At 47.3% G+C, this 24,353-nt stretch overlaps 6 protein-coding genes across 6 annotated transcripts; 5 read left to right on the top strand and 1 right to left on the bottom strand.

The window, feature by feature from the left end:
• Window positions 1-259: 259 nt before the first annotated feature.
• Window positions 260-3,136, bottom strand: SERLADRAFT_359168 (uncharacterized protein; the record flags this gene model as incomplete). Its single annotated transcript, XM_007312894.1, has 13 exons — window positions 260-526; window positions 580-681; window positions 733-1,207; window positions 1,264-1,430; window positions 1,486-1,560; window positions 1,615-1,705; window positions 1,755-1,950; window positions 2,045-2,235; window positions 2,291-2,395; window positions 2,448-2,656; window positions 2,706-2,817; window positions 2,871-2,951; window positions 3,006-3,136. Coding segments are annotated over 13 exons (2,042 nt in total), but the record flags the coding sequence as incomplete, so codon positions are not given.
• Window positions 3,137-3,273: 137 nt separating this feature from the next.
• SERLADRAFT_444641 (uncharacterized protein) lies at window positions 3,274-8,880 on the top strand (the record flags this gene model as incomplete). The annotated part of the gene is made up of 22 exons (XM_007312893.1): window positions 3,274-3,355; window positions 3,411-3,508; window positions 3,561-3,794; window positions 3,849-4,530; window positions 4,588-5,430; window positions 5,483-5,671; window positions 5,725-5,883; window positions 5,939-6,224; window positions 6,281-6,301; window positions 6,370-6,745; window positions 6,796-6,951; window positions 7,001-7,042; window positions 7,097-7,336; window positions 7,392-7,595; window positions 7,646-7,675; window positions 7,727-7,841; window positions 7,899-7,973; window positions 8,024-8,037; window positions 8,099-8,155; window positions 8,206-8,336; window positions 8,413-8,488; window positions 8,567-8,880. The coding sequence occupies 22 exons, from the start codon at window positions 3,274-3,276 to the stop codon at window positions 8,747-8,749; spliced, it is 4,293 nt and encodes a 1,430-aa protein (XP_007312955.1).
• A 1,352-nt stretch (window positions 8,881-10,232) lies between these two features.
• SERLADRAFT_359167 (uncharacterized protein) lies at window positions 10,233-12,597 on the top strand (the record flags this gene model as incomplete). The annotated part of the gene is made up of 4 exons (XM_007312892.1): window positions 10,233-10,317; window positions 10,368-10,642; window positions 10,692-11,338; window positions 11,395-12,597. The coding sequence occupies 4 exons, from the start codon at window positions 10,233-10,235 to the stop codon at window positions 11,489-11,491; spliced, it is 1,104 nt and encodes a 367-aa protein (XP_007312954.1).
• A 73-nt stretch (window positions 12,598-12,670) lies between these two features.
• On the top strand, window positions 12,671-16,278 carry SERLADRAFT_353728 (uncharacterized protein; the record flags this gene model as incomplete). Its single annotated transcript, XM_007312891.1, has 11 exons — window positions 12,671-12,990; window positions 13,044-13,202; window positions 13,253-13,704; window positions 13,758-13,891; window positions 13,947-14,125; window positions 14,178-14,677; window positions 14,731-14,828; window positions 14,877-15,011; window positions 15,067-15,308; window positions 15,361-15,775; window positions 15,912-16,278. The coding sequence occupies 11 exons, from the start codon at window positions 12,760-12,762 to the stop codon at window positions 16,148-16,150; spliced, it is 2,784 nt and encodes a 927-aa protein (XP_007312953.1).
• A 456-nt stretch (window positions 16,279-16,734) lies between these two features.
• Window positions 16,735-18,611, top strand: SERLADRAFT_404985 (uncharacterized protein; the record flags this gene model as incomplete). Its single annotated transcript, XM_007312890.1, has 6 exons — window positions 16,735-16,818; window positions 16,905-16,970; window positions 17,033-17,990; window positions 18,043-18,262; window positions 18,331-18,392; window positions 18,451-18,611. The coding sequence occupies 6 exons, from the start codon at window positions 16,735-16,737 to the stop codon at window positions 18,609-18,611; spliced, it is 1,551 nt and encodes a 516-aa protein (XP_007312952.1).
• A 1,292-nt stretch (window positions 18,612-19,903) lies between these two features.
• On the top strand, window positions 19,904-22,673 carry SERLADRAFT_412534 (uncharacterized protein; the record flags this gene model as incomplete). Its single annotated transcript, XM_007312889.1, has 4 exons — window positions 19,904-20,160; window positions 20,244-20,786; window positions 20,867-22,156; window positions 22,204-22,673. The coding sequence occupies 3 exons, from the start codon at window positions 19,958-19,960 to the stop codon at window positions 22,116-22,118; spliced, it is 1,998 nt and encodes a 665-aa protein (XP_007312951.1).
• Window positions 22,674-24,353: the final 1,680 nt, after the last annotated feature.

Genomic DNA, 24,353 nt, shown 5'->3' with positions numbered 1-24,353 from the left:
TATTACTTAGTACAGTAATTCGCAGCGTAAGTTTGCGGACGGGCCTTGCTTCCAGCGTGAGCCTGCCGCGAGCCTAACGAGTCCCTGGTTTAGATGATAGGGGTTCTGGGGTCGTGGATACAAAGCAAGCCAAACAGACGCGTCGCGTCGCGTTGATTGACGACCGGGAGGTCTGCTGGTGGTAACATTCATATAGCAGATCAATAAACGGTCTAGAATACATTAGATCACGTCTTTTCTCCACTCCAATGCCCTTCCCAGGCATCCCTGCGTGGCTCAACAGTGAAACCACAGATCCGCAGTCGTACGGGAGCTGACACTAACACTAGCAGGTTCAATGCAACGGTCCGTGGTGTGAAGTACTGTACAAAAAATAGAAACCAACCAAGACAGCATGAAACCATCATGGAAGTTCCAAATTAAATACCAGCTTCTTTAGACCCTACAGTTTTGCCAACACCGGCAATGCTCTCGACCAGACTAGAACCGCTTACAATCCCTGTCGTCGCAATCAAGAACTTTCGGCCTGCGAAAATAATGTCACTATGCTGCGTTCATAAGAGGACAAGCTCAGTTTACCTCGATTCTGTCGGCTGACCCATCTTAGAGCAGCGATCTCAGTATATGTACACCCTCCTAAGAAAAATACAACAGTAGTAGTTGTCTGTTCATGTGGACGTACTGTGAAACATATCAGTAAGTGTCTCAGAAATCGGTTGTGTCCCCACTCACATAGTGAGGCGACGGAAGATGCTGAAGGCAGCGGAGCGCCCCGGGCCTTCTGCACAATGTCAAACGTCTCTCCAGGGATAGTGGCCAGCAGATCCTCAAAGCCCTTCCATCCGACGATAGGATGAGCATGGACCCTCCTTTCGGAGGCGCTCTTTCCTTTCCCATCTACATCATCAACCAAGGCTTTCTCCGCAGGATTGCTCAACACTCCGCTTTTCTGGGCGACACATTGCACGAGCCTGACACTGATGGGGGCATATCCGGAGTATACATAACTGATGTCGTTCTCGAGTTCATCCAACGCATCCGCGGTATCATCGATCAGAAGACGCAGGGGTTTGCGGATAGTCGTAAAGGGGTATTTGGCTGCGGTGACGAACTGCGGTGTAGAAGGTGGAAGGGGATTTGGGAGGAGTACAGCTAGTGGAGGAGCAGCTAACGCAAGAAGTAAAGGGAGGTAGTTGTACCCGTAAGCCTAGGAGCCAGAAGTTAAAAGCTAAATACTATTTGGGCAGGTTGTATATCACTTACCTGCAGTATCTCACGCTTGATGCTTTCCATTGGTTTGTTCTTGATACCACCGGCGGTGATACTAGCGAGACAGAACAACCTTACCACTAGCTGCATGTCGGCCCCCTGGGCTATCAGGTCTTCTATCGCAGTGATCTGCGCAGACACCTCGTACGACGCAAGAAGATCTAAACGGCACGACAATTGAAGGTCTTTGCAGAGAACCAAGAAAGTAACACTTACTTTGTTGTATTTCAAGTGACTTGTTGAATGTCTGCGTTTGAGTGTGGGGAACTAGCATCTCCGATAGTGCAGTATCTAAGAATAGTGTCAAAGGGAAAGAAGTAGAATTAGTCAAGCATGTCGTCTTACGAAGTCCTAAAGCCTGATGTTCCGTTTGTAGCCCACCAAGCTTACCCACGAAATCTCGCAGTTGCGCAACGGTCTTCGCTTGCAGTCGAGCCTATACCAGTTATGAGAAAATTTGCCAAAGGAACTAGGTATTTACGCACCTTATAGTCCTCATCAAGTCGGTGTGCGATTTTATTCAGTCTTCTTCCAATAGCTGAGAAATTCAGATCTCTCAACTCAGCAAACAAAGGGTCTGTTGCGGATGTGAGGTGATGCTTCTTCGTTTTCTCGTTATTTATTGATGTGACAGGAGTGGCAGATGAAGAAGTAGCTGGTGGATTGGACGGATTCTGAGCACTTGGCGGCGACAGCATGCTTAACGGAAGCTCAACATGAGCTACAGTAGAACAAGATGATGAAATCGTGAGTTTGGGAGAAATGGGTGAAAAACGCACAGTTCTTAATGCCAATGATATCGTCAATGAGACCCTCGTAAGTTAGTTGGGTAAGGAATGGCGTTATCATATCAACATGACGATCTAGGATGATCAGAGAATCGATCTGCCCAGGTGGTATTGGAGCGTCATTCGAGCTAGAGGCAGATTGTGAAGGCAAAGGGCGAGTCAACAGAGTAGCAAGTTTCTGTTGCTCGAAGTGAGAAATGTCACTGGTACAGACAGGCGTTAGGTAGACTCACAGCAGCGTAATCTCCTTTCCCGATGATTCGAGGAAACTGGCCGTATAGCTTCTGCAGAGAAGCCAGAGCTAATGCCGAATTATATATGACAGTTTCATCGCCGTCCTGATAGCTAAGTTGAATATAAAGCTCTAGAGTGTAAAATTAGCAAGCATACCACCCATATTTCTTTGAACGCGTTGTCATTTTCCAACGAAATGACATCTTCTGCTACAGGGATGAACTGAAGGTTGTACGAGGATATAGTCACGTCACCGAGTACTCCTTCCTCTTCTAGTATTCGCGATACGAGCGTCGAGGTACGTGGAACTAGGAATAGCGTATAGTTATGCTTGAGTGATTCTTTGGCATGTCTCTTTATCTGATCTGAACATTGATGAGAGAGTTAACCTGACATTTCCAGATAAGCATATACCAGCTATTATCTTCACGTATTTGATGAGGGGCCGGCAGAGATAAACTATATTAGTCGTTGTAGACGTTAGAGGACCTGACTCAAGCCAGTACATCTTGTCCACGCCATGATGCTGCAGAAACCGGGATTGGTAAATTTCTGAGGCAACATATGAGAAGAGAGAACCTTCAGCAACGAAACATCTGTTACAAGCCCCAGCGATCCTGCTAGTGTATTGTCGAGGACAAGTGTCTTTGCACCATTTACCTGAGCACAGCTATGCATTCAGCCTCGCATACAGGCAACTGGACTATGACTGACCGAGTTCAAGGCGTCTACCAGGGCTTTCTTTCCAATTTCCTTCAGTAATTCTACGTCTAACGAGTTCTCATCCTCTCTTTCTTGCCCCGACGTCTGTCCTTCAGAAACCGACGATGAAAGCGCCGCCATGATGGCCAGGTACAAGCAAGTGACACAGCCACAATTTACACTGTTAAGACCTATTCCGGTAAACCTATCCGGGATAAAGCTCGCCCTGCCTCCTGCCTCTACAACGTGAACATCAGGGCACGGTCAAAGCCTCTGCACAATGGAAGCAACATCGAATGGTCCAGAATACGATGACAGACACCCGTTGGTATCATTGGTCTCGGCGTGCTTTTGGGTGTTGCGTATGTTTCTTTCGAATCACACAAGGTACACGCTGACGATAGAGTAAACTGATAGTCTGGTTACTCTCTTGGGTAAAGGCCCTCATTGCTTTTGCAACCATAACGGTCCCTCGGTTTATATACTTTGTACTTTCGTACTCCATGACTTTGACGGTAGGTTACTCCATCTTCGTCCTATCCTGGAGCTAATATCGAAAATTATTAGCTTAACTTTTGGTCTTTTGCCATCATGTTCCTACTTTCTGCTGTTGCGCTTAATTATTGGATTCGATTTCGATATCTGAACACATATTCACAACTTAAAGAACCGCCATTGGTCAAACCTGATGTCAACGAACTTCACCCTGATGTAAATACCACAGATCCACCTCCCGCATTCCATAACTATCTGGACGACTTCTTGCAAGCAGTTAGGGTTTTTGGTTTCCTAGAGAAGCCGGTATGTGGTTATATGGGCTGTATACAGTGCATTACTGATCATTGTCCTGCGCAGGTCTTCCACGAACTTGCTAGGCATCTACAAACAAGGCGATTAATAGCCGGAGATAGTATATCGCTTGATCAAGATCGTAGTTTCTATTGTGTTATCGATGGTACAGTTCAAGTATATGCTCGAACGGGGAACTCTAGCCTGGGTCAAAAGGGCTCGTGGGATGAGGAAGACATGAATGGATACCAATTAATTAACGAAGTTGGGAGTGGTGGGACACTGTCTAGTCTATTCAGCATTCTCAGTCTTTTCACCGAGGATGTCAAGATCAGCTGGAAGGATGAGGGGCATGGGCCAACTGATAAGCCTGCTAACCACATTACTATGCCTGTCAGGACACGCACATCACGAGCAAATTCTGATGTTTCTCGATTTGACCTGGACCATACCTCACCAAGGTCACGTAGTCGCCGTGCTTCCGTTTCATCATCTGGGTCTACTGCTCATCCGCTAGAAGCAACATCACCACCTAGTGGAGCTCTTTCGCCTCGGTTCGACGACCCCTCGGAAACACCAACATCATATACTCCATCTTTTGCTCGTTCGGACTCTACACCCCCTTCTCAGGTTCATCATGGTATTGTAGCCCGTGCTACAGAGGATAGTACTTTAGCTGTTATCCCGGCCGAGGCATTCCGTAGAGTGACTAAAAAGTTCCCAAAAGCCACTGGACACATTGTTCAAGGCAGGTGATTTCGACATTCTGCGTTCAGAGTGGTCCGACTGACGTGCGAATAATTAGTGATTTTGACACGCTTTTCACGTGTTACGTTCAACGCTGCTCATAAATATCTTGGCCTGACAACAGAAGTACTTCGTGCGGAAAAAGCCATCAATGAAATCGCATGTCATCCGCTTCCTGCATCATTTTATGAAGGCGGGGGGCTACAGTATCTGCGACAGCGTTTTGACGAGGTGACTGTTCACGATACAGACTCCGAAGGTGATTATTTCACTTACACTTCGCCACCTTTGGCATCACCAAAAATCAATGTAGCGACTGCGAATGTTTCGTCAAAGGAAAACCTTTCAGAAAGTCCCTTACCGGCAACTCTGTCTACTTCATTACCGACTCCGTTGCGCAGTGCCACTATGCGTACCCCTATATCCCGCCATCAAGTCCAAGCAGGGGATTTGCATACCACAGCTGGTAGTTCAGAAGCATACAAACCTCTTACCAGGTCGTTTAGTGTTCTGAACACCCCTCGAATTTCCGCGCCGGTAAACAAGTTTCTTGACTCTCGCTTGTCTGGAGATGACTTTGACCTTCGAGAAGAAGTTATGTCTTGTATCGCCAAGTCTATTGGTTTACTACAACCTCCAATGAGCGGAGGCGAGTCCATCGAGGTTTCTCCTGCGCTCCCTGCCTTTGATACTGGGGGATCCCAATCTGTGCAATCGGGATTGTTTAATTCTTCTTTTGGTTCTTTGTCTTTACTGGATACAGCAGATGATGGTGCTTCTAGCTTGACAGGAGGCTCATCTACTCATGTAGGTGGATATATGAGTGGGCTGGACAATGAGGTAGAAATTCTGTTTTTTGCCGCGGGGTCTACCTTGGCGAAGGCTGGTGAAAGAAACACAGGTCAGCATAGCTTGGTTTTGTTCGCCTTCAGAATCTAATCATGGTTTTATAGGTTTATTCTATGTCATCGAAGGGTTTCTTGATATATTTTTACCTCTGGATGATACCAAAACCAATGGAAAGTCTATGGGTTCCGATACAGATTCGGTATTCACTGTCGATCACAAGCCTGAAGCGGATAAACATGTAGAAGGAAAACTGCTGTTTACAGTCAAACCTGGGGGGATTGCAGGCTATCTAGGTATGATTTTGTCTGGATAGTATGTAACGCACGACTGAAGGAAGGACTTTTAGCTTCTCTCACCAGTACAGCCTCCTATGTGGACATCAGCGCTAAAACAGATACATACGTAGGGTTCCTTCCTGCCAATGCCCTGGAACGTTTGCTCGAAAAGCGGCCGATCGTGCTTCTTACTTTGGCGAAGCGTCTCATATCGCTGCTGTCCCCACTGGGTTTGTCGTTATCAAGTGTTCGCCTTACTGAGATGTACTCAACAATTCCTTATAGTTTTGCAGATTGATGCATCGTTAGACTGGATGCAGGTCACTGCAGGTCAAGTCCTCTGGCGCCCGGAGGACATCAGCGATAGTTTCTATATAGTGATCAATGGGCGACTTCGCGCAATTTCCGAGACAGAAGGCAAAACCATAATTACTGGAGAGTATGGACAAGGTGATACTGTCGGGGAATTGGATGTTATTACTAGCTCGCCTCGCCGGACGACTGTTCATGCTATTCGTGACTCGGAACTTATTCGCATGCCCCAGACCCTCTTCAATGCCATTTCATCCAGGTATGCACAGCTATCATGATCGCCGAGGAATTACGTTAACATATGACCATGCATAGGAATCCTCAAACCACTGCTCAGTACGTGATTCATGAATGTATAGCATCCTAGTATGTGTGTTGACCATGTCATACTTGTTATATTACAGGTTATTGCGGATGATCGCTTCGCGAGTTAGAGATGAAGTCGATGCCAACTCTAATGTACCATCAAGGAACACAGCTTCAGAGCTTGGGCGGAACAATACCAACCTCAAAACTGTAGCTGTGCTTCCTGTATCCAGGCAGGTTCCCATAGATGCCTTTGCTCGTAAGCTCAAAGCTGCGTTGGAAGGTATTGGCGCGAAGACCAGCTTTTTGAACCAGGCATCTGTGTCGGGTCACCTGGGCCGCCATGCATTCTCGAGGATGGGAAAACTCAAAGCTGCCGCGTGGCTGGCTGACCAAGAACAGAGGTATCGTACGGTGTTGTACGTTGCTGACTCGCCAGTCAATAGTCCGTGGACTCAGACTTGTATCCGACAGGTAAGTAATAACGTCTAATTCATATCCTTGTGTAAGCTAAGCGGCCTTAGGCTGATTTTGTCATGGTAGTTGGTATGGGTGATGACCCAGGCCTCGGTGAATACGAGCGTCTTCTCCTTTCTATGAAAACAACTGCTCGCAAGGAGCTCGTGCTTTTGCACCCCGACCGTTCAGTAGCACCAGGGTCAACCAGGGAGTGGTTAAAGGTAAAGCAGGTTCCCGACATATTTCCATCACGTATCTAACTTCGGCTAGAATCGACCTTGGGTGCATCAACACATACACGTTGAACTTCCGGTATGAATTCATCATGTCAAGTGGATATTGTCACACTGATTGAGCTTCCTGTAGGGCCTGGTGTTACCCATGCCTAAAGTCATCCCTATTCAAGATCCAGGTGCCGTGACTGCCTTCAAGAACCTGAAAGACAAGGTACAGAGTGGAATTCAGAAGTATCGTGGGGGACCAAGGCATGCACGCCCACAGCGACCAGTCCACGTCAACGACTTCGCTAGATTGGCAAGAAGGTTGTGCGGGAAATCAATTGGTGTTGTTCTCGGAGGAGGAGGCGCTCGTGGTTTATCACACCTGGTACGCATAGTGTGATACATGACGTTGAAGGTCTTAACGTATGGCAATATTCCAGGGTGTTCTTCGTGCATTAGAAGAACACAGTGTGCCGATTGATTATATCGCTGGCACCAGTATTGGGGCGTTCATTGGAGGCTTATATGCGCGCGAGGGAGATATCATTCTTAGTGCCAGTCGTGCTAAGCAATTCAGTGGACGCATGGGTAACATCTGGAGGATGTTATCCGACGTCACTTATCCCCTGGTTGCTTACACCACTGTGAGTAAATTCGACACTGATTTATGTGATCTCATTTTGATTTTATCCAGGGTCACGAATTTAATCGTACGATTTACAAAGTAAGTCTTCACGAGGAAGAAAAGGCATCCAGCTAAAATATCGTGTTCCAGGCATTTTACGATCTTCATATCGAGGATATGTGGCTACCCTACTTTTGCAATACAACTAACATCAATACATCACGCATGGAAATCCACGAAACGGGTTATGCATGGAGATTCATACGTGAGTTATATAACCTGCATGTGGCAGGTACTTGTTGACGTGACTGCCATGCAATAGGGGCGTCTATGACATTGGTTGGCCTTCTCCCCCCACTGTGCGATAACGGCAATATGCTTGTTGATGGCGGATATAGTAAGTTTAGGCAACTCTTACTGGAACGATATGTTAACCACGTTCACTAGTTGATAATCTCCCGGTATGAAAGACCATGCGGCTGTATAATAATAGCCCTCTAATGATGGCATGAATTGTACCAGGTAGCCGCTATGTTCGCAATGGGCGCCAGCGCCGTTTTCGCCTCGGATGTCGGATCTGTAAGTCCTGGTTATCTTGTTACTTCTTATGTTTCCAATTAATATGGTAGGTGGACGACAATTCCCCGCGCAATTTTGGAGACTCGGTCTCAGGGTGGTGGCTTCTAGTCAATAGATGGAATCCTTTCTCAAGTGCAAGACTAGTGCCGGCTATCACTGAGATTCAGAGTAGATTAGCATAGTAAGTGGTGCCTCGTTTACTTTTTTAACGCGCGTTTTGCAGTCGTCCTGCTGATCTGATGGCGATATCATAACAGTGTGTCCAGCGTTCGTACACTGGAAGATGCCAAAATCGCAGGAGGGTGTCTATACATGCAAATGCCGGTACAGGAGGTGGGCCTCATTCTCGCCACCTAATCACCATCATGACCTAACATTTCACATGCCTTACCATCACTTGCCACGCCGCAGTACGGTACGCTTCAATTCAGCAAATTTGAAGAGATCGAGAAGAAAGGCTACCATGCTGCAATGGAACTGTTGAGTCGATGGGAAGATGAAGGCAAGCTGCCTCGGGGACATATTGGGGGGCAGGGTACGGGCGCGACAAAGGCAACCAAGAAGGGAAGAAGCGCCAGGAGAAATTCCGTGTGATCGCATGTGCATCGTCTGATCATCATGATTGCATGATTTACAGCGCATGTCGCACTTTGTGCAACGTTCAGTAGACACTATAAGGAGCAGTACTACCAATAGTGACTTGACATAATATAAGTTTGTAACCACAGTGCATCCGACCAAGGAGTGAAAGAGAGCAAGCACAACTCAACTGTACCCGGGTTAATAAGGCCTAGACACGAGACGGGGCTCTGGAGTGGCGGAGCGTGGTCTCCGGTCAGCGATGATGGGTGTTCCTGATAGATCGGAACACTCTGGGAGGAACATCGGCGACCTTGATAAGTCAAAAGAGGCCGGACCTTGAGCTGATTGGGAGGATACCAGGCCGAGTATAACATTTGCAGCAAGTGGAGATTCACATTAATGTCATTGTGGAGATTTTTGCTATTGGCCCACTGTCGGTCCGTATATGATTAGGCTGCATATACGGAAGAGCCCCCAAGTCTCAGTTGGATTAACCTAATGACAGTGTGCTGTGGAGCGCAGCATCCTGGGTGTGGGCTACGTGTACGGCCACCTCAGGAGTGATGTCGAAATAGACGCCTCTGACGACGTGGCGATGTTTCTCCACCGAACACCTGGGCCGAGGTAGGAACTAGTGATACAAACGGAACTTGATGCGTTAATATAACAGCCAGCATTGCCGCAAGATGTCAAAAGGAGACCTGGTGATAGCTGGAGGTCATGCCATGGTTTGCAGCTGAGAATAGCGAACTGAATGGAAGCGAAGAAAACGCAGAAGCCACCGCCATATCAGGATCAAAGATGCTGATTGAATGAACTGCTACAAAAGGACCCTTGTTTCGTCAATTTCTGTCTTTCTATCACTTCTTGTCGTACTTTCCTCTTTTCCATCGATATACACGTACAGATTTCAACCTCCGCCTTCCTCCTGGCAGTGTTCCCGTTCCCACGCCCTGTCCCTCTTGTTCTCCCAAAGCTCCTCCTCTCTTCTTTCTTTCTCCCTTGATCTCCTCCTCGCACCCTCTTCCCTGCGTTTCCCGTTCTCCTCGTTTATTTCACTCTCGTATTCTTTCAATCGGTCAGTATCCTCTCTTTCCCCCCTCTTTTTCCCAGTTTTCCCCCTCCAAATCGAACCACTAGAACCGCCTCGAGGATTCCTCATTGTCCCGGGCTAGTTCAAACTCGAGTTCAAAACGTGGCCTTTATTCTCGCTATTTATTACGACAAACAGCCATCAGGCGCAATTCTAGTAGAACCATTCTCCAAGCGATTACTCGCATCTGCGTCTTGCCGCCTGTCTTCTGTCAGCCACCGTTGTCACAACTCGTAATAGCCACGACATCTGATCCACACCCTATCCTGCCCTTCATCCGCGTTTTAAGCAGTTTTAGCTTCTTCCTTCTCCCTCTCTTCTTGTTCTTCCTCTCTTTCTTCTCTCCCATTTTACTGACCTTTTTGCTCTTGACAGTCTCATTTCCTTTATTCTCAGTTTCAAATGGCAGACAACACTTCTCATCGACTTGATCTGCGGGTTGGTGGTAAATACAGGCTTGGGAAGAAGATTGGTTCAGGCTCTTTTGGTGCGCCTCATTTACCGTCGTCGTCGGACTTTTACCTAATTCCATCATAGGCGACATCTACCTTGGGATCAACATCATCTCTGGTGAAGAAGTCGCCATCAAGCTTGAATCTGTCAAGGCCAAGCATCCGCAATTGGAGTACGAATCCAAAGTTTACAAGACTCTTGCTGGTGGCGTTGGTGTTCCTTTTGTCCGATGGTTCGGGACAGAATGTGATTACAACGCAATGGTGCTCGATTTATTGGGCCCGTCTCTTGAGGACCTGTTCAATTTTTGCAACCGCAAATTCAGCCTCAAGACCGTATTGCTGTTGGCCGACCAGTTGGTGAGTGCTTTACTAAATGTCATTCTCATTGTTCTCATCGGCAATGCAGATTTCTCGCACGGAATATATTCACTCCCGTAACTTCATCCACCGTGACATTAAACCAGATAACTTCCTCATGGGCATAGGCAAACGAGGCAATCAAGTCAACGTCATTGATTTTGGTCTCGCGAAGAAGTTCCGCGACCCTAAGACTCATCTCCACATTCCCTACAGAGAGAACAAGAATTTGACTGGCACTGCCCGTTACACTTCCATCAACACGCATTTAGGTGTCGAGCAAGCTCGTCGTGATGACCTCGAATCACTTGCATATGTTTTGATGTATTTCCTTCGAGGTGCTCTTCCTTGGCAGGGTCTCAAGGCCGCCACAAAGAAACAGAAGTATGATCGTATCATGGAGAAGAAGATGACTACTCCCACTGATCTTTTATGCCGTGGTTTTCCCAACGAGTTTGGCATATTCTTGAACTACACTCGTGCACTTCGTTTCGATGACAAGCCTGACTATTCGTACCTACGCAAGTTATTCCGTGACCTTTTCGTTCGAGAGGGTTATCAATATGACTATGTCTTCGACTGGAGCGTGCAGAGGGGTGCGCAGGATGATGGAAGTGCTGGTACGAGTCAGAAGGCGAGCGCTGGCAGGAGGAAGATTGTCCAGGAAGATGAAGAGCACAGGGCCAGCGACAGGATGTGAGTGCGGCTCTTGTATCATGTTTTACCACTCGTAAACTGAATGTCAGATCTAGGCTGCGCTCTCACACCCGTCAGGCTCAGCAGGCAGCCGCACCTGGCGCTGTTGGTCAGCAACGTGGCACTCGTGGCAGGGATGGTGATCTGTGGTAAATGTCCGTCAGCTTCCGTGTATGTTTGTGCGCAGCGCGCCCCGAGTTTCGGCCAAGGTTTGCGGAGGAAGAATGGTTGCGAAAGATAGCTCGGCCGGTGCTGGTTACGGTGCTTAGGGTGTCATAGGTGTTGGGTTGTAGGATTTGCATGTTCTGTCAGGTGTGCTTGTCGGTTTGGACGACACGAGAATAGGAGAACATCCGGTGGTAGCACGCCAGGTTCATCGAGCGACAACGATGTCATGGATTCGATTTCTCTGTTTCGCCCGACTTTGGTTGTCACATCCCCTATTGGAATCTCCCCCGCGTGGCTGCATCTACCTCCGAATGATCGCTTCGCCGCGCTACCGACCTCTTCATAAATGCAGCTGCATCTGTGAACCTCACAATTGCCTCCCCTTCTGTATAGTACGGACGCTTTTTTTTCATTTCACGTTGATTCGCTCTCCACTTCTCAGGAGTGTGGAGGGTAGGATCGGCTGCCTCACTCCTCCTTATTTGTCACACATCCTGGCTTGCCAACACTCAGCGCCCGTATTTTGGTACTGAATGGTTTCACTTTTGTCGGATTCACTATCAACCTCCCAGTCACATTTCAACCATCACATTCCATCTTCCATCGTGTATAGTTCTTCTTTCCTCTTTCTTATCCCGTGACAAACGTTCTTTACGTACCCTTTTTCTTCCTTCTACCCATGTTTGTTGTCCTTCCGTTCACCCTTTCATTTTCGGATCTATTTACATATAGGTCCGTTATTGGAGGCGAGTGCTATGGAAGAGGGCGCCGCGTTTTGGGTTGGATTGGATGATAGGACCCAAGGTACGACCAGGTATCGCAGGAGAGTTGAGGTTATGAGGGGACTCCTAGAGCGAGTCGCCAAGTCTAATTTCTTGCTATATTGTAGGCAATATCTACAAGAAAAAACCAAATTTCACAATGACTTTTTTTACACGATCCCCTCATGATTTCTGTTTTTTCAAACTCTTCACGTTCCTTTGGTCTTCCTTTCTAATACAGCCCAGATGCGAGTTTAAATATTAATACAGGTTTGGAGAGACAGTGTTGTAGATACATTAAATTAAAGGATGAGGTTATTTTTTGTGTTCGTAGTTGTGCACTGCCAGTGAGGGAATCCTGGGTTAATACTTTTGAGATTGAAGCTGGTGCCAAACAAAGACCAAACAAGTGCTGCCCGTTGACCACGTCGAGCACAGCCGGTCCAAAGGAAACCTAACATACGCTCTTCTTGGTCCTCTGACCCGCTCGCGATGGCATACGCTTCAAAAAAAGAGGAAGAGAGTGGTCTGAGCTCATACTACAACAATAAAACCACAATAATACAGGAGGCCCGCGTTTTCAATGACTCCCCAATCAGCCCGAGAAAGTGCAGGGCGTTACTCACGCGCATAGTCTATCTGCTCTATGTCGGTGAGACGTTTGGGACGCAAGAGGCAACGACGCTGTTCTTCGGGACTACGAAGCTTTTTCAGCACAAGGACGTATGTCACTTTCATACCAGTATGTCTAACCTTGTTAATATCAATGCATACAGAGTGCACTGCGGCAAATGGTCTATCTGGCTATCAAAGAGCTGGCAACTACGGCTGAAGATGTCATCATGGTCACGAGCAGTATAATGAAAGATATGCAACCCAACTCTGAGGTCATCTACAGACCAAATGCCATCCGTGCATTATGCCGCATCATAGATGTAAGCCTTTCATTTTATGCAATCGTGCTTTACTTAGATATCCTTTTTAGCCCTCTATGGCCCAGGGAGTTGAACGTTTCTTCAAGGCTGCTATCGTTGACCGCACACCCTCCATCTCATCTGCAGCCCTCGTCTCCTCTTACCATCTCTTCCCTCAAGCCAAGGATGTTGTCAGACGCTGGGTTAACGAAGTTCAAGAGGCCGTCAATGCCAAAACATCTGGATCTTTTTTTGGCGGCGCGTCTTCTGGTTCATACCTTAACTTTGGTTCATCGGGAAACTCGAATAGCGGGTACCAGCCTATTCCGTCCAGCAGCTATATCACGCAGTACCATGCCTTGGGTTTACTCTACTTGATTCGTCAACAGGATCGCATGGCCGTCACTAAAATGATCCAGCAACTCGGAGGAGGCAAGTCTGGTGCTGGCACTACGCTCAAAAACGCGATGGCTTTATGTATGCTCATTCGTTATGCCGCCAAGGTCATGGAAGAGGATCCGAAGTATGTGTCGTCGTTGTTCTGTTAGACTAATATTCATCTCTTCTCGTTTGTAGCGTTCAAAGGCAAATGGTCGATTTACTGGAAGGCTGGCTACGGCATAAGAGTGACATGGTCAACTTCGAAGCGGCTCGTGCTATTTGCGAGATGAAAAACGTTGGGCCTGCTCAGCTCACCAAATCAATAGCAGGTAGGATTACTTGCTATAGGACTACACGTGTTGTCTGACAAATTTGCGCATTTAGTCTTGCAGCTGTTCCTCTCATCTCCCAAATCTGTCTTAAAATTCGCTGCGACCCGCACGTTGGCTTCTCTTGCTTTATCACACCCTGCTAGTGTCGCTACTTGCAACGTTGACCTGGAAAGCCTTATTACGGATTCAAACAGAAGCGTCGCCACCTATGCGATTACTACGTTGCTCAAGGTATTTCCGCCGTTCATCGTGTCCACTTTCAATACTCAATACACTATATTAGACCGGTAATGAGGCATCTGTGGACCGTCTCATGAAACAGATCACTGGATTCATGTCCGAGATCAGTGACGAGTTCAAAGTTATCATCGTGGATGCCATACGCTCATTATGCCTCAAATTCCCTTTGAAACATGCATCTATGCTTGCCTTCCTTTCAGGTGTTCTCCGAGATGAAGGCGGTTACGATTTCAAGCGTGCTGTTGTTGAAGCTATATTTGACATGATCAAATTTATTGGGGAATGCAAGGAACAGGCACTGTCACACCTGTGTGAATTCATCGAGGATTGCGAGTTTACCAAGCTGTCTGTTCGCATCCTTCATTTGCTGGGCGCCGAAGGGCCAAAAGCCCCTCAGCCAACGAAGTACATCCGCTTCATCTACAATCGAGTAGTTCTGGAGAATGCTACCGTCAGGGCAGCTGCGGTTTCTAGCTTGGCCAAGTTTGGTGTCAATGCGGTAGATGCTGGCTTGCGGAGGAGCATTGGTGTACTACTTAACCGGTAAGACTTCGGTAGAAATTACTCCTAGCAGTTGCTGAGTTGACGTTTCCCAGTTGCCTCGATGACGTAGACGATGAAGTTCGTGATCGTGCTGCTATGTTCCTGAGGGTACTCAAGGAGGCTACCTTGGCTGATGCATATATTAAAGAAGGTTGGTATATTTCATACTCGTTGTGTTTCATGGACTCATGAATTTTAGAATCCGTATTCTCCTTGGCTGCTCTGGAGTCAAAATTGGTCGCCTATGTGAACGACCCCGATGCTATACAAACACCCTTTGACGCCACGTCAATACCCAAGATCAGTCGGGCTCAACTTGCTGCAGACGCAACTCGTGAGTCGGTCGGACAAACTTTATAAAGTACTAACGCAAACATAATCGATTACAGGTCCCAGTACACTCGATACCATTGCTGTTCCTAGCGCTAAGAAGACTTCCGCGTCGCCACCACCACCGACTGCTGCAGAAACACAGTCCGCCTACTTACAACAGCTCTCTGAAGTTCCTGAATTGGCTTCATATGGACCTGTTCTCAACAGCAGCACGAAGCCAGTGCAACTTACAGAAACTGAAACTGAATACCAGGTCACGTGTGTAAAGCATATTTTCAAGGAACATGTCGTATTCCAAGTAAGCTACTACACGGTATATTTCAGCTTATCGGTTTGCTGATTATGGATAGTTCAATGTATCGAATACTTTACCGGACACAGTCCTTGAACAGGTATCAGTGATCATGCAACCACAAACGGATTCCGGCTTGACAGAGGATTTCATCATTCCTGTACCTTCACTCGCATCCTCGACGTCACCCAGCATCGTTTATGTCTCATTTACGCGAGACACTCCAGAGGAGTATACGACTGCCTCGTTCCAATGTATTCTCAAGTTCATTAGCAAGGAACTCGATCCATCGACTGGTGAGCCAGAGGAAGAAGGTTATGAAGATGAATACCAGCTTGAGGAGGTGGAGTTGTCTGCTGGTGGAGATTACATCATTCCCAGCTACAGTACTTTCTCAGCGGAGTGGGATCGTCTACGATCAGGTGCTACTGCTACGGAGACATTCTCACTTGGTTCTATGGACAGCCTTAAAGGTACGCCCATTGTTTCGTTTTGTGAATATGTGCTAATCCCTTCAATGCATTCCTCTTTACCTGCCAACACTCCACTCACTCTCACGATTGTGTACTCTGGCTCTCACTCCCACTATGCGTGTCCAACAACCTTCAGCTGCCTGCGACTCAATTATTGAGGTATTGAACATGGAAGCGCTCGGTGGGACTGAGACACCGTCATCAAGCTCTGTGCACACAATGCAGCTTTCTGGTCTTGTGACAGGTGGAGGAGGAAAGGTATTGGTGCGCTGTCGGATGACGTTCGCCAAAGGAACGGGGGTGACACTAGAACTGGGGGTGCGTGCAGAGAAGGAGAACGCATGCAACCTGGTGCTTGCGGCCGTTGGAGGTTAGACGTAAAATCGGTAGTGTGTGTAATCGGATGCCATACCCCCAAATAATCGTACGACACCGAGTGTGACTACCACTTATGTTGCTGGCTTACTATTCCCATCTACTGGATATGCATATTTTCACACTAAGTGCCTGATTTTGTACAGCAATGTGCAGGTATTGGCGTTAGTAGGAAACGGGCTCGAAACCATAGCCGATGAGGAATCTCACGTATGGTGAGTGCAAGGTCCCGTTGTAGGATTACATGAGTACCCGCCGCGACCGGTTTAAGAACGAATCTGTTCTAGCCAAATTGCAGACCTGATGCTGCCGCCCGGTCTCGTCGCAAGACACAGGTTCAGCACTGATTTTTACATGTTTTACTCGTTCCTCGCCTGAGCGTCTGTGCAACACCATCGTAATATCGACATCAACCTCGCATCGAACCACCTTGTAATTGTCATTTTTCTCTGTGTGGTGTCATTCATCCTGCTTACTGATTAAATTGTTGCCCCTTTGCCGTCCAGAAGCTACCAGGAGATATTCTAGCGAAGCTAACGACATATATAAAGTACTGGATATACGTGTCAGAGCAAGCAGACACCATGGCCGCACCGTCACTCCCCACTCCACGTGTTATACATGTCGATACCAGAGGTGCCGTGATCCTCTCCGAAGAATCGCCCGAGGTTGGTCTCGAGCCATTTATCATGTCTGGATTTCCTGACAGCCTTTGTCGTTTTCCATGCTGTTATCCATTTCATTCAAACCGTAGACCCGCGACAGCCGAGGAATATATCTTCCAAACTACATCGAGCCTGTGTCGCATATCGCCGTCGATGTAAGTCTGTGCGGTGCTGTGGGCGTAAGCAATTCTTAGTTCTGATGGTATATCCCACTTAGATCGGTGGTTCACTAGCAAAGGTAGTTTATTTTACTCGATCACCCGAGCCTCCGAATTCCCCCTCAATAGCAGCAACTCGAGGCAGCAGCACTGCAAGTTCTCTCTCTACACCAGCTCAAGGGTCTCCATTGGATGAACATCCACCTTCTTCGTTCTCCCTCTCACCTCCTGCTCTGCTCAGTTCTTCCCATCCAAGACAGAACGGCGCATTGACCCCTCTCGTCCTAGAGTCGCATGCATATAACGGGAATGGATACTCAAACGGCGACAAGAGTCCCAAACCCAGGAAATGCTCCAATGACAATACAGACGTTTCCTTGCTAGACGCCGATCTCCTTCATTCCACTATCCTCCGGCGAGCGAGCCAAAACTCTACACCACGACACTTCCCGGGTGGCTCGCTCAACTTTGAAAGATTTGAGACAGACGATATTGATGCCTGCGTGTCATTCATCGAAGCGCTGATTGCTCGTTCAGCTCGTGCTAACAATGTATCGATCGAAGAGATGCGTCGCGGGGTAAAGATCATGGCGACAGGCGGAGGAGCACACCGGTTCTACGAGTTATTCAGTGGTACGCTGGGAGTGGAAGTAAGAAGAGAGGATGAAATGGAGTGTTTGATCGAGGGTCTGAAGTTTATCACCATGATCCCGGAGGAGGCGTACTATTTCTCCGACGAGTTGATACATTCTACGAAAGGTGTGAGCGGAAGTGGAAGTGGGAGCACTGCAGGTATAGTGCTGGAGCGTCCAAGTCCCGATCCGCCAAAGTATGCCGTGACGTTCGAAGAGGAGCCGTCTCCCCAGTTGCCGTGCCTTCTTGTGAACATTGGTTCAGGTGTGTCGATTATAAGAGTGGACGCAGATGGGACGTTCGAACGTGTGAGTGGGACGAGTTTAGGTGGTGGTACATTATGGGGCCTGTTGAGCCTGTTGACTCCTGCGACATCGTTCGATGGTGTGTTCTGTCTTTTTATCTTCAAATTAACGCCCTTTTACTCTGATTGTAGAGATGCTGGACCTATCTGAGAAGGGCGATAATGCATTTGTTGATATGCTTGTCGGCGATATTTATGGTCAAGACTATAGCAAGCTCGGCCTGAAATCGACGATGATTGCCAGTTCGTTCGGAAAGGTCTTCAAGAAGGGCGGAACTCGTGGAAAGTTCAAAGCGGAGGATATCAGCAGAAGCTTGTTGTACGCCATATCAAACAACATTGGACAGATTGCGTGAGTACATAAGTCCATTTTAAGGAAACATTGTTCGATGATGCTGATGGATGATAATACGATGCTAGGTATATGAATGCGGAGAAATACCATCTTGACAGAATATATTTCGGGGGATGTTTCATCAGAGGTTGGTTAACTGCCACTTATCAGCCTGCTAACTGTCAGGCTTTAACGCTCATTTTTAGGACACGCTGCCACCATCACTACACTCTCATATGCTATTCGGTTCTGGAGCAAAGGTACGAAACGCGCACTATTTCTACGGCACGAGGGCTTTTTGGGGTCCATCGGGGCTTGGATTAAGAACATCGATTCGGAGGAAACTGTTTCACCTGCCAGCTTGTAGTTGGCCTACGGATGTATTATAAATACGATATATCGTTAGCAGCCAAGAAAAGCAACCCGATAAAGTCAACCATGGATCTATAATACTATACATGCACAGCTCATTGCTGATGCTGCTACCTCTTTTGATTCCCATGTTCATCTGATATGATTGTATTGCCATAATCTCACGTTTACTATACTGTAGACATCATCTCGACATCATGCATCTACTACTCCAATAAGAATACATCACTATGACCGTCATTGGACGGACCAATAATGCGCTGACATTGCTATACGGATGCCATTCTTGGCTAACAGCGTCAGTTAAGGGGTATATTTGGGATCTGATAAAAGGTCCACGTGTATTATGAGCAAAGTAGGCGTGTGTGTGTGATTTTGGAAGATGTGTTCTGACATGGGATTCGGGAAATGGCAATACCTCGTGTTAAGACAGATACAGGAGGTGGGATTGTTAGGACTCCGAGTTCACATGAATATTTATATGGGTCCCATAGACGGTCTTCCTCTGCCACCTCACAAAAGGCTAGCTTGGTATAGATACTGCAGAGGTCTTGCCAAAGTGAAAAAGGAATCGTCGCAACTACCATTATCCGCTGCGTTGTGACAATGTAAAGAGCAGAATCCTCGGGAAAGTACGCTTAGATGAGATAAAAGCTTAGTGATATGATACGGCAACCAGGGTATGTGTATAAGTACAGGTTGGCTCAGATGATTCCCTGCGCGCCTCCGAGTGGTGTTGCGGTGCCAAATGCCGCAGGCTGTGTTGCCTTAGAAGCTTGACACCGACAGCATTTGGTCAGAACCCGTCTTACCACCGCAATACAGGATGGCACTAATGGTCTTAGACTTGCCTCCATCATCAAGCTACAGCAAACGAGGAAAGGCAAAGGTTGCTTGAGACTTATTCCAGATACAAAATAAATCTGGTTCACAAAAAAGAAAAACACTCGAAAAAGGAAAAACAGCAGCAGGTATTGGATTTGTCAGCATGCATGCAAAGATCGCCGGAAAGGGAGATCAGTCATCCGAGATTGGATATCTTCGATCTGCATCCGGCTTCACGTAAGTGAGATCCCGGTGATCCTGGTCAAAAGTGGCGCCGTCCGGTCACGGCCGGGCGCGTACATGGGTATTCGGCAGACCTGGGTTCTGTCTGTGCAAAGTCAGGACCAGATTGCACAGCTGTGGGAATGCCTGTAATTAAACGAAATGATGTCAGCAGCCATAACAAGTATTCCCACGAATGCTGATATAGTGGTCTTTAAGTTAATTAGCTTTAAATTTCTCGATTCCCTCCATCTGTCTTTCTTTTCCCTTTAGTTTGTCTTTTCCCGTGCTAAAATGCACGACTCCGTCCCTCCCGTCATCACCAACGACGACAATGTCCAGCACCAGTCCTCGACGTCGTCCACAACAGCGAGTCAGAACAAGAAACCAAGACATCGTCACAGTCCAGCTCAGCTCGCTGCCCTCAATGAGCTATTCGACAGGAACGAGCATCCATCATTAGATGACAGATCTTCTCTGGCAGACAAACTCGGGATGTCAGTATCTCTTCATGTCATCTTTTACATCCATCGTAGTCCTGACCATTCTTTCCATATCAATTCCTTGTCTTTGTTCACAGGGAGACCAAAACGGTCAACGCCTGGTTTCAAAATAAACGGGCGTCTACTAAAAAGCGGAATAAAACCAATCCTCATCCTCCACCCTCCTCCCAGGTCCAAAATACACCATCAGAGCAGGATGGCACTTCTTCTACATCCACTAACCTGCCTTCCATATCGACGCTCCTAAACCCCTTATCCGGAACATCTCCTGCATATAGCTCCACTTCGTCCGCTCATTCCCATAATAATACACATTCGCATCCCCCAATATTCAGTACAAAAGAAATGCAGGACTATCCTTTGGACAATGATTTGCACCACTCGGGTATCACCACCATGGGTCCCGAAGAGAGCGGGGCTGCCCTTCAAGGATCCTTTTTCGCCGGAACGCCCGAGACTCTTCCTCAACGCTTCTTCACCGAAAATGATGTTGCCTCTAATGGGAGAAGAATGCGCATGCGTCCAACCAGCGAACAAACTGAGGAACTCAGGAAGGCATATAATACCAATCCGCACCCAAGTAAGGACGACCGTGAAGAGCTGGGAGAAAAATTAGGCATGTAAGTGCTTCTCGCTAATACTATCATCATTATAGTTTCGTGCCATATCTAGACGCATATACTTACACTTTCCTTATTAGGCGCTACCAGAGCATTACGAACTGGTTCCAGAACCAACGCAGTTTGGCCAAGAAGCGTAAAGATGATGATGTCGACTCCTCGTCTTCTTCCGCTCCCACATCTAAGCATGCCCGTACTCATTCATATTACGAAGACGATCAATCTGACCGAAGAGATGATGACTCTTACAGGAGGGAACACGATCCCGATCGAAGGCATCATGCTGTGGAAGAGCATGAAAGGATTTCTAGAACGCATAACCCGTCAGGGCTTTCCTCTGGTCATCCTGTCGCACATCGTTCTTCTATTTCCTCCTTGTTAAACGCGGAAGACCGTCTTTCTCTCCCTCCATCGTTTCCACCCTCCTTTTCTCCCTTTCGTCCCTATCCCCCCTCTCCGCGTCGCAGAGGAAATAGTACAAGGCGCAGCGTTACGCCTTATCACTTGTCACCTTCTGTATTTAGCGCAGGTCGAACTCGTGACCTTGGTCATGGTGTACATGGTCGTGAACACCGCAGTATGTCCCAGACGGACTCGGTGGCTTTCGAGCGTGTCCTCCATCCTGAGGCGGCACTCACACGTCCGCGACGCACTCGCCCAGAACCTTATCAACTGGAAGCGCTCAAGAAACTGTTCATGCGCACATCAAATCCATCGATTGAAGAACGGACTGCTTTAGCGTCCGAGGTTGGCATGGATGTCGGCAAGGTGACAAACTGGTTCAGAAATCTACGGCAGACCGCTAGGAAGCGTGCGAAAAAAGCGGAGGGTGGCCGTACGCGACGCGGAAGAGGCGGAACGTCATCTGCGGGGGCATCTCGGTCTGGAACCCCTTGGGGTGGTATCTCATCCTCAGGGTCCTCATCGGTTGATTACGATTTTGACATTGAGAGGGACTACGAGGATATCGAGCTCGACTTTGAGAAGTATAACGAAGGTGATGAAGATACAGCAATGGACCTGACCTACGACGGGGCCGATGAGGATGATGGACGGCCAGGGTCTGGGAGCGAGGAAGACTATCAGGAAGCGGTTACTCCCGATCCTGGAATGTCCCCATCTCCACCACCGAAGCGCCAGCGTAATGTGGGCATGAACCCTGCAGGGATTCCACGAGAGGTCAACAAACCTGTTGGAATGTCTGGAGTTGTACCTGATGTCGGTGTCGGAATGGCTGTTGGTGTTGGGATGGGTACGACAGCAACGTACTCGGGTGTAAAGCTTGAGGATGCACTTCTCCTTTTAAGCTTCCATCACCACGTCGTGCATTAGCTGCGTAAAAACAGTGTCGTAATTATGAGTTACCAAGTGTGAGCCTCCTTTCCTTTGGTTAGATGTACGCTGACGGTTGTTCTAGGTATTGTGTTGTGTTGTGTAGCATTTAATCCCTTCGTGTTCTCTTCCCATTTCTTGGTGTATCTAGAGCTTTCACTCGTTTGTGCGGCCCCTCGAGTCATCCGTCATAAAAACAAAACAGCATTTTCTTCTCGTGGTTTTGCGACAATTGTGATAGACTTTCACTCTCATATTGTCAATTGTGTCACCTTTCATCGTCTTAATCCAATTTCTTCTTACCAATGCCGTCAGACACGCCATCGGCTGGTATAGCCTTACGATTCTCATAAACATCAACCGCGACTACGTTTTCATCTCGTGTTTTTGAACCTTTATTATATTTCATTATTCGTCTCGTGCGTCTCATGCATTCGTTTATCAATCATGCTATATATTCAATCGGCTTCAGATCTTCTTGCACGTACACTCTTCTCGCTCGCTTACCAACTCACGTTTATGTAGCCCCTGACCTGCGTCTCGTTCGATGTTGTGTTGGATTCGCACTGTCGATCCTTATATTTGATAGTTGTGACTGAAATAGTACGTATAATGCGAATATTTATTTAATTGGCATTTTTCATCGCGTGTTTATTTTCGGTGTGAGCTGTCATTCAGACAAGCAGTGCGGGAGATATGCAACCTGAAAATAGCTTGGTCTGAGTGGGAGAAGGCTGACATATTGCTCGGTTTGTCGGAGCGCCGTAAGTCAGCTGGGAAGTCATAACATGATATCTTGATCTTGTATAAGAAGATGAATCTAGGAATAGGCATCTCGGTAGGTATACTGAAACGATGTTAGCATGTTTTCTTGATCACACTGCAGTTAGCTGATACGGAGATCTAGATATAGCAACAGTGCAATGAGCTCCTATGTTTTGCAACGAGGGATGGGATATCATGACTCAGAGCGGAGATAGAGAAGGGGGGAGGGAGGCTCGCATGGCCACTGTGGAAAGATCCATACAATATAAGTAACGAGTGCTGTCCAGTGGTAGCTATGTTGGTGCCTAGTTACTTTGATTGAGGTTCGGTTCTAAAGTCAGTATATATGCACATGCAAAAAAAGCACAACTCATACAGATCATCAATTGTCTAACTTCAACGTTTCAACGATGGATACGAGCAGGGAAGATTTGTGCTGTCCAATGTTGATTCTAAAAAAGCGTTGGCTGACATGATTTGTCCACGCTCTCTCAGGCTGGTAGTGCAAACCGATAGGGACAAAAATACGCGATAAGACTGATGTAGATAATCATGATATTATGATGAAGGCTAGGGTGGTTTCGAGGATTCGCCTTTGTTTTTCAGCTTTTTGAAGAAGACTGTGCATCTGTTCGACTGTCCGTGAATGATGTTGATGAGTCCTGAGTGAACTCCGAATGTGTTTTACAAGTGCTGAAAATTCTGTGAAATAGACGCACGTCATATCAACCGGGTGCATTTAAATATGTGAACAGTAACGAAAAGCGTTAGTACCTTTAGTTACGAGAAATTACCAATGAATTGTTTATCCGGGGTAGGGTGCCTTTTCTTGGGAAACGGTGGTTTGCCGCACTATGAATTGTGAGGTTATGGCTATGCTGCACGGCTACGATGTGTTCACATGCATACACGGACTGCATTTCCCGTCAGAGAGAGAAACAGGCCAAGAATAAAACCGAAAAGCTGGATAGCCTCGGCAGACTCCGGGGTGAGTACCATGATTGCTAAATATAGTAATCGTGATTGTCGTTGAGTTTAGTCGCTTCGCTACAGAGCAAATAATAATTTCTGGTTTTTGCTCAGCGACCACGACGCTTTCGTCGACGTCTCCCTTCCTCCCTCCACAGGGTCCCCCCTTCATTTCCTTTCCCTCATTTCGTGCATACAGCTCCTTTTATCTCAGCCTTGCTGCTTTCGCATTCTTGTCTGAATTAGCTCACGTAAGGCTGACACGCATATACCTCGCCCACAATGGCATATCGACCCCAAAACGATCCCTACTACCACCAAAACTCTCCTTATACTCCTGGGCAAACCGGCGTTGTCCCAGAATATCCCCCGGAACAACATCATTATGGTGATTATGAAGCTCAATGGGATAGCAAATCAGCGAAGAGCGCTCAAAGCAGCAACTACCACGGTTCCCAGGTACATCTTAACCCTCAATATGAGATGAGCCAGGTCGATATA

The sequence above is a fragment of the Serpula lacrymans genome, assembly GCF_000218685.1.
Source record: "Serpula lacrymans var. lacrymans S7.9 unplaced genomic scaffold SERLAscaffold_1, whole genome shotgun sequence".
NCBI classification, from domain to species: Eukaryota; Fungi; Basidiomycota; class Agaricomycetes; order Boletales; family Serpulaceae; genus Serpula; species Serpula lacrymans.
The sequence above is the reverse complement of the archived record's forward strand: the minus strand, read 5'-3'. Positions and strand labels throughout refer to the sequence as shown.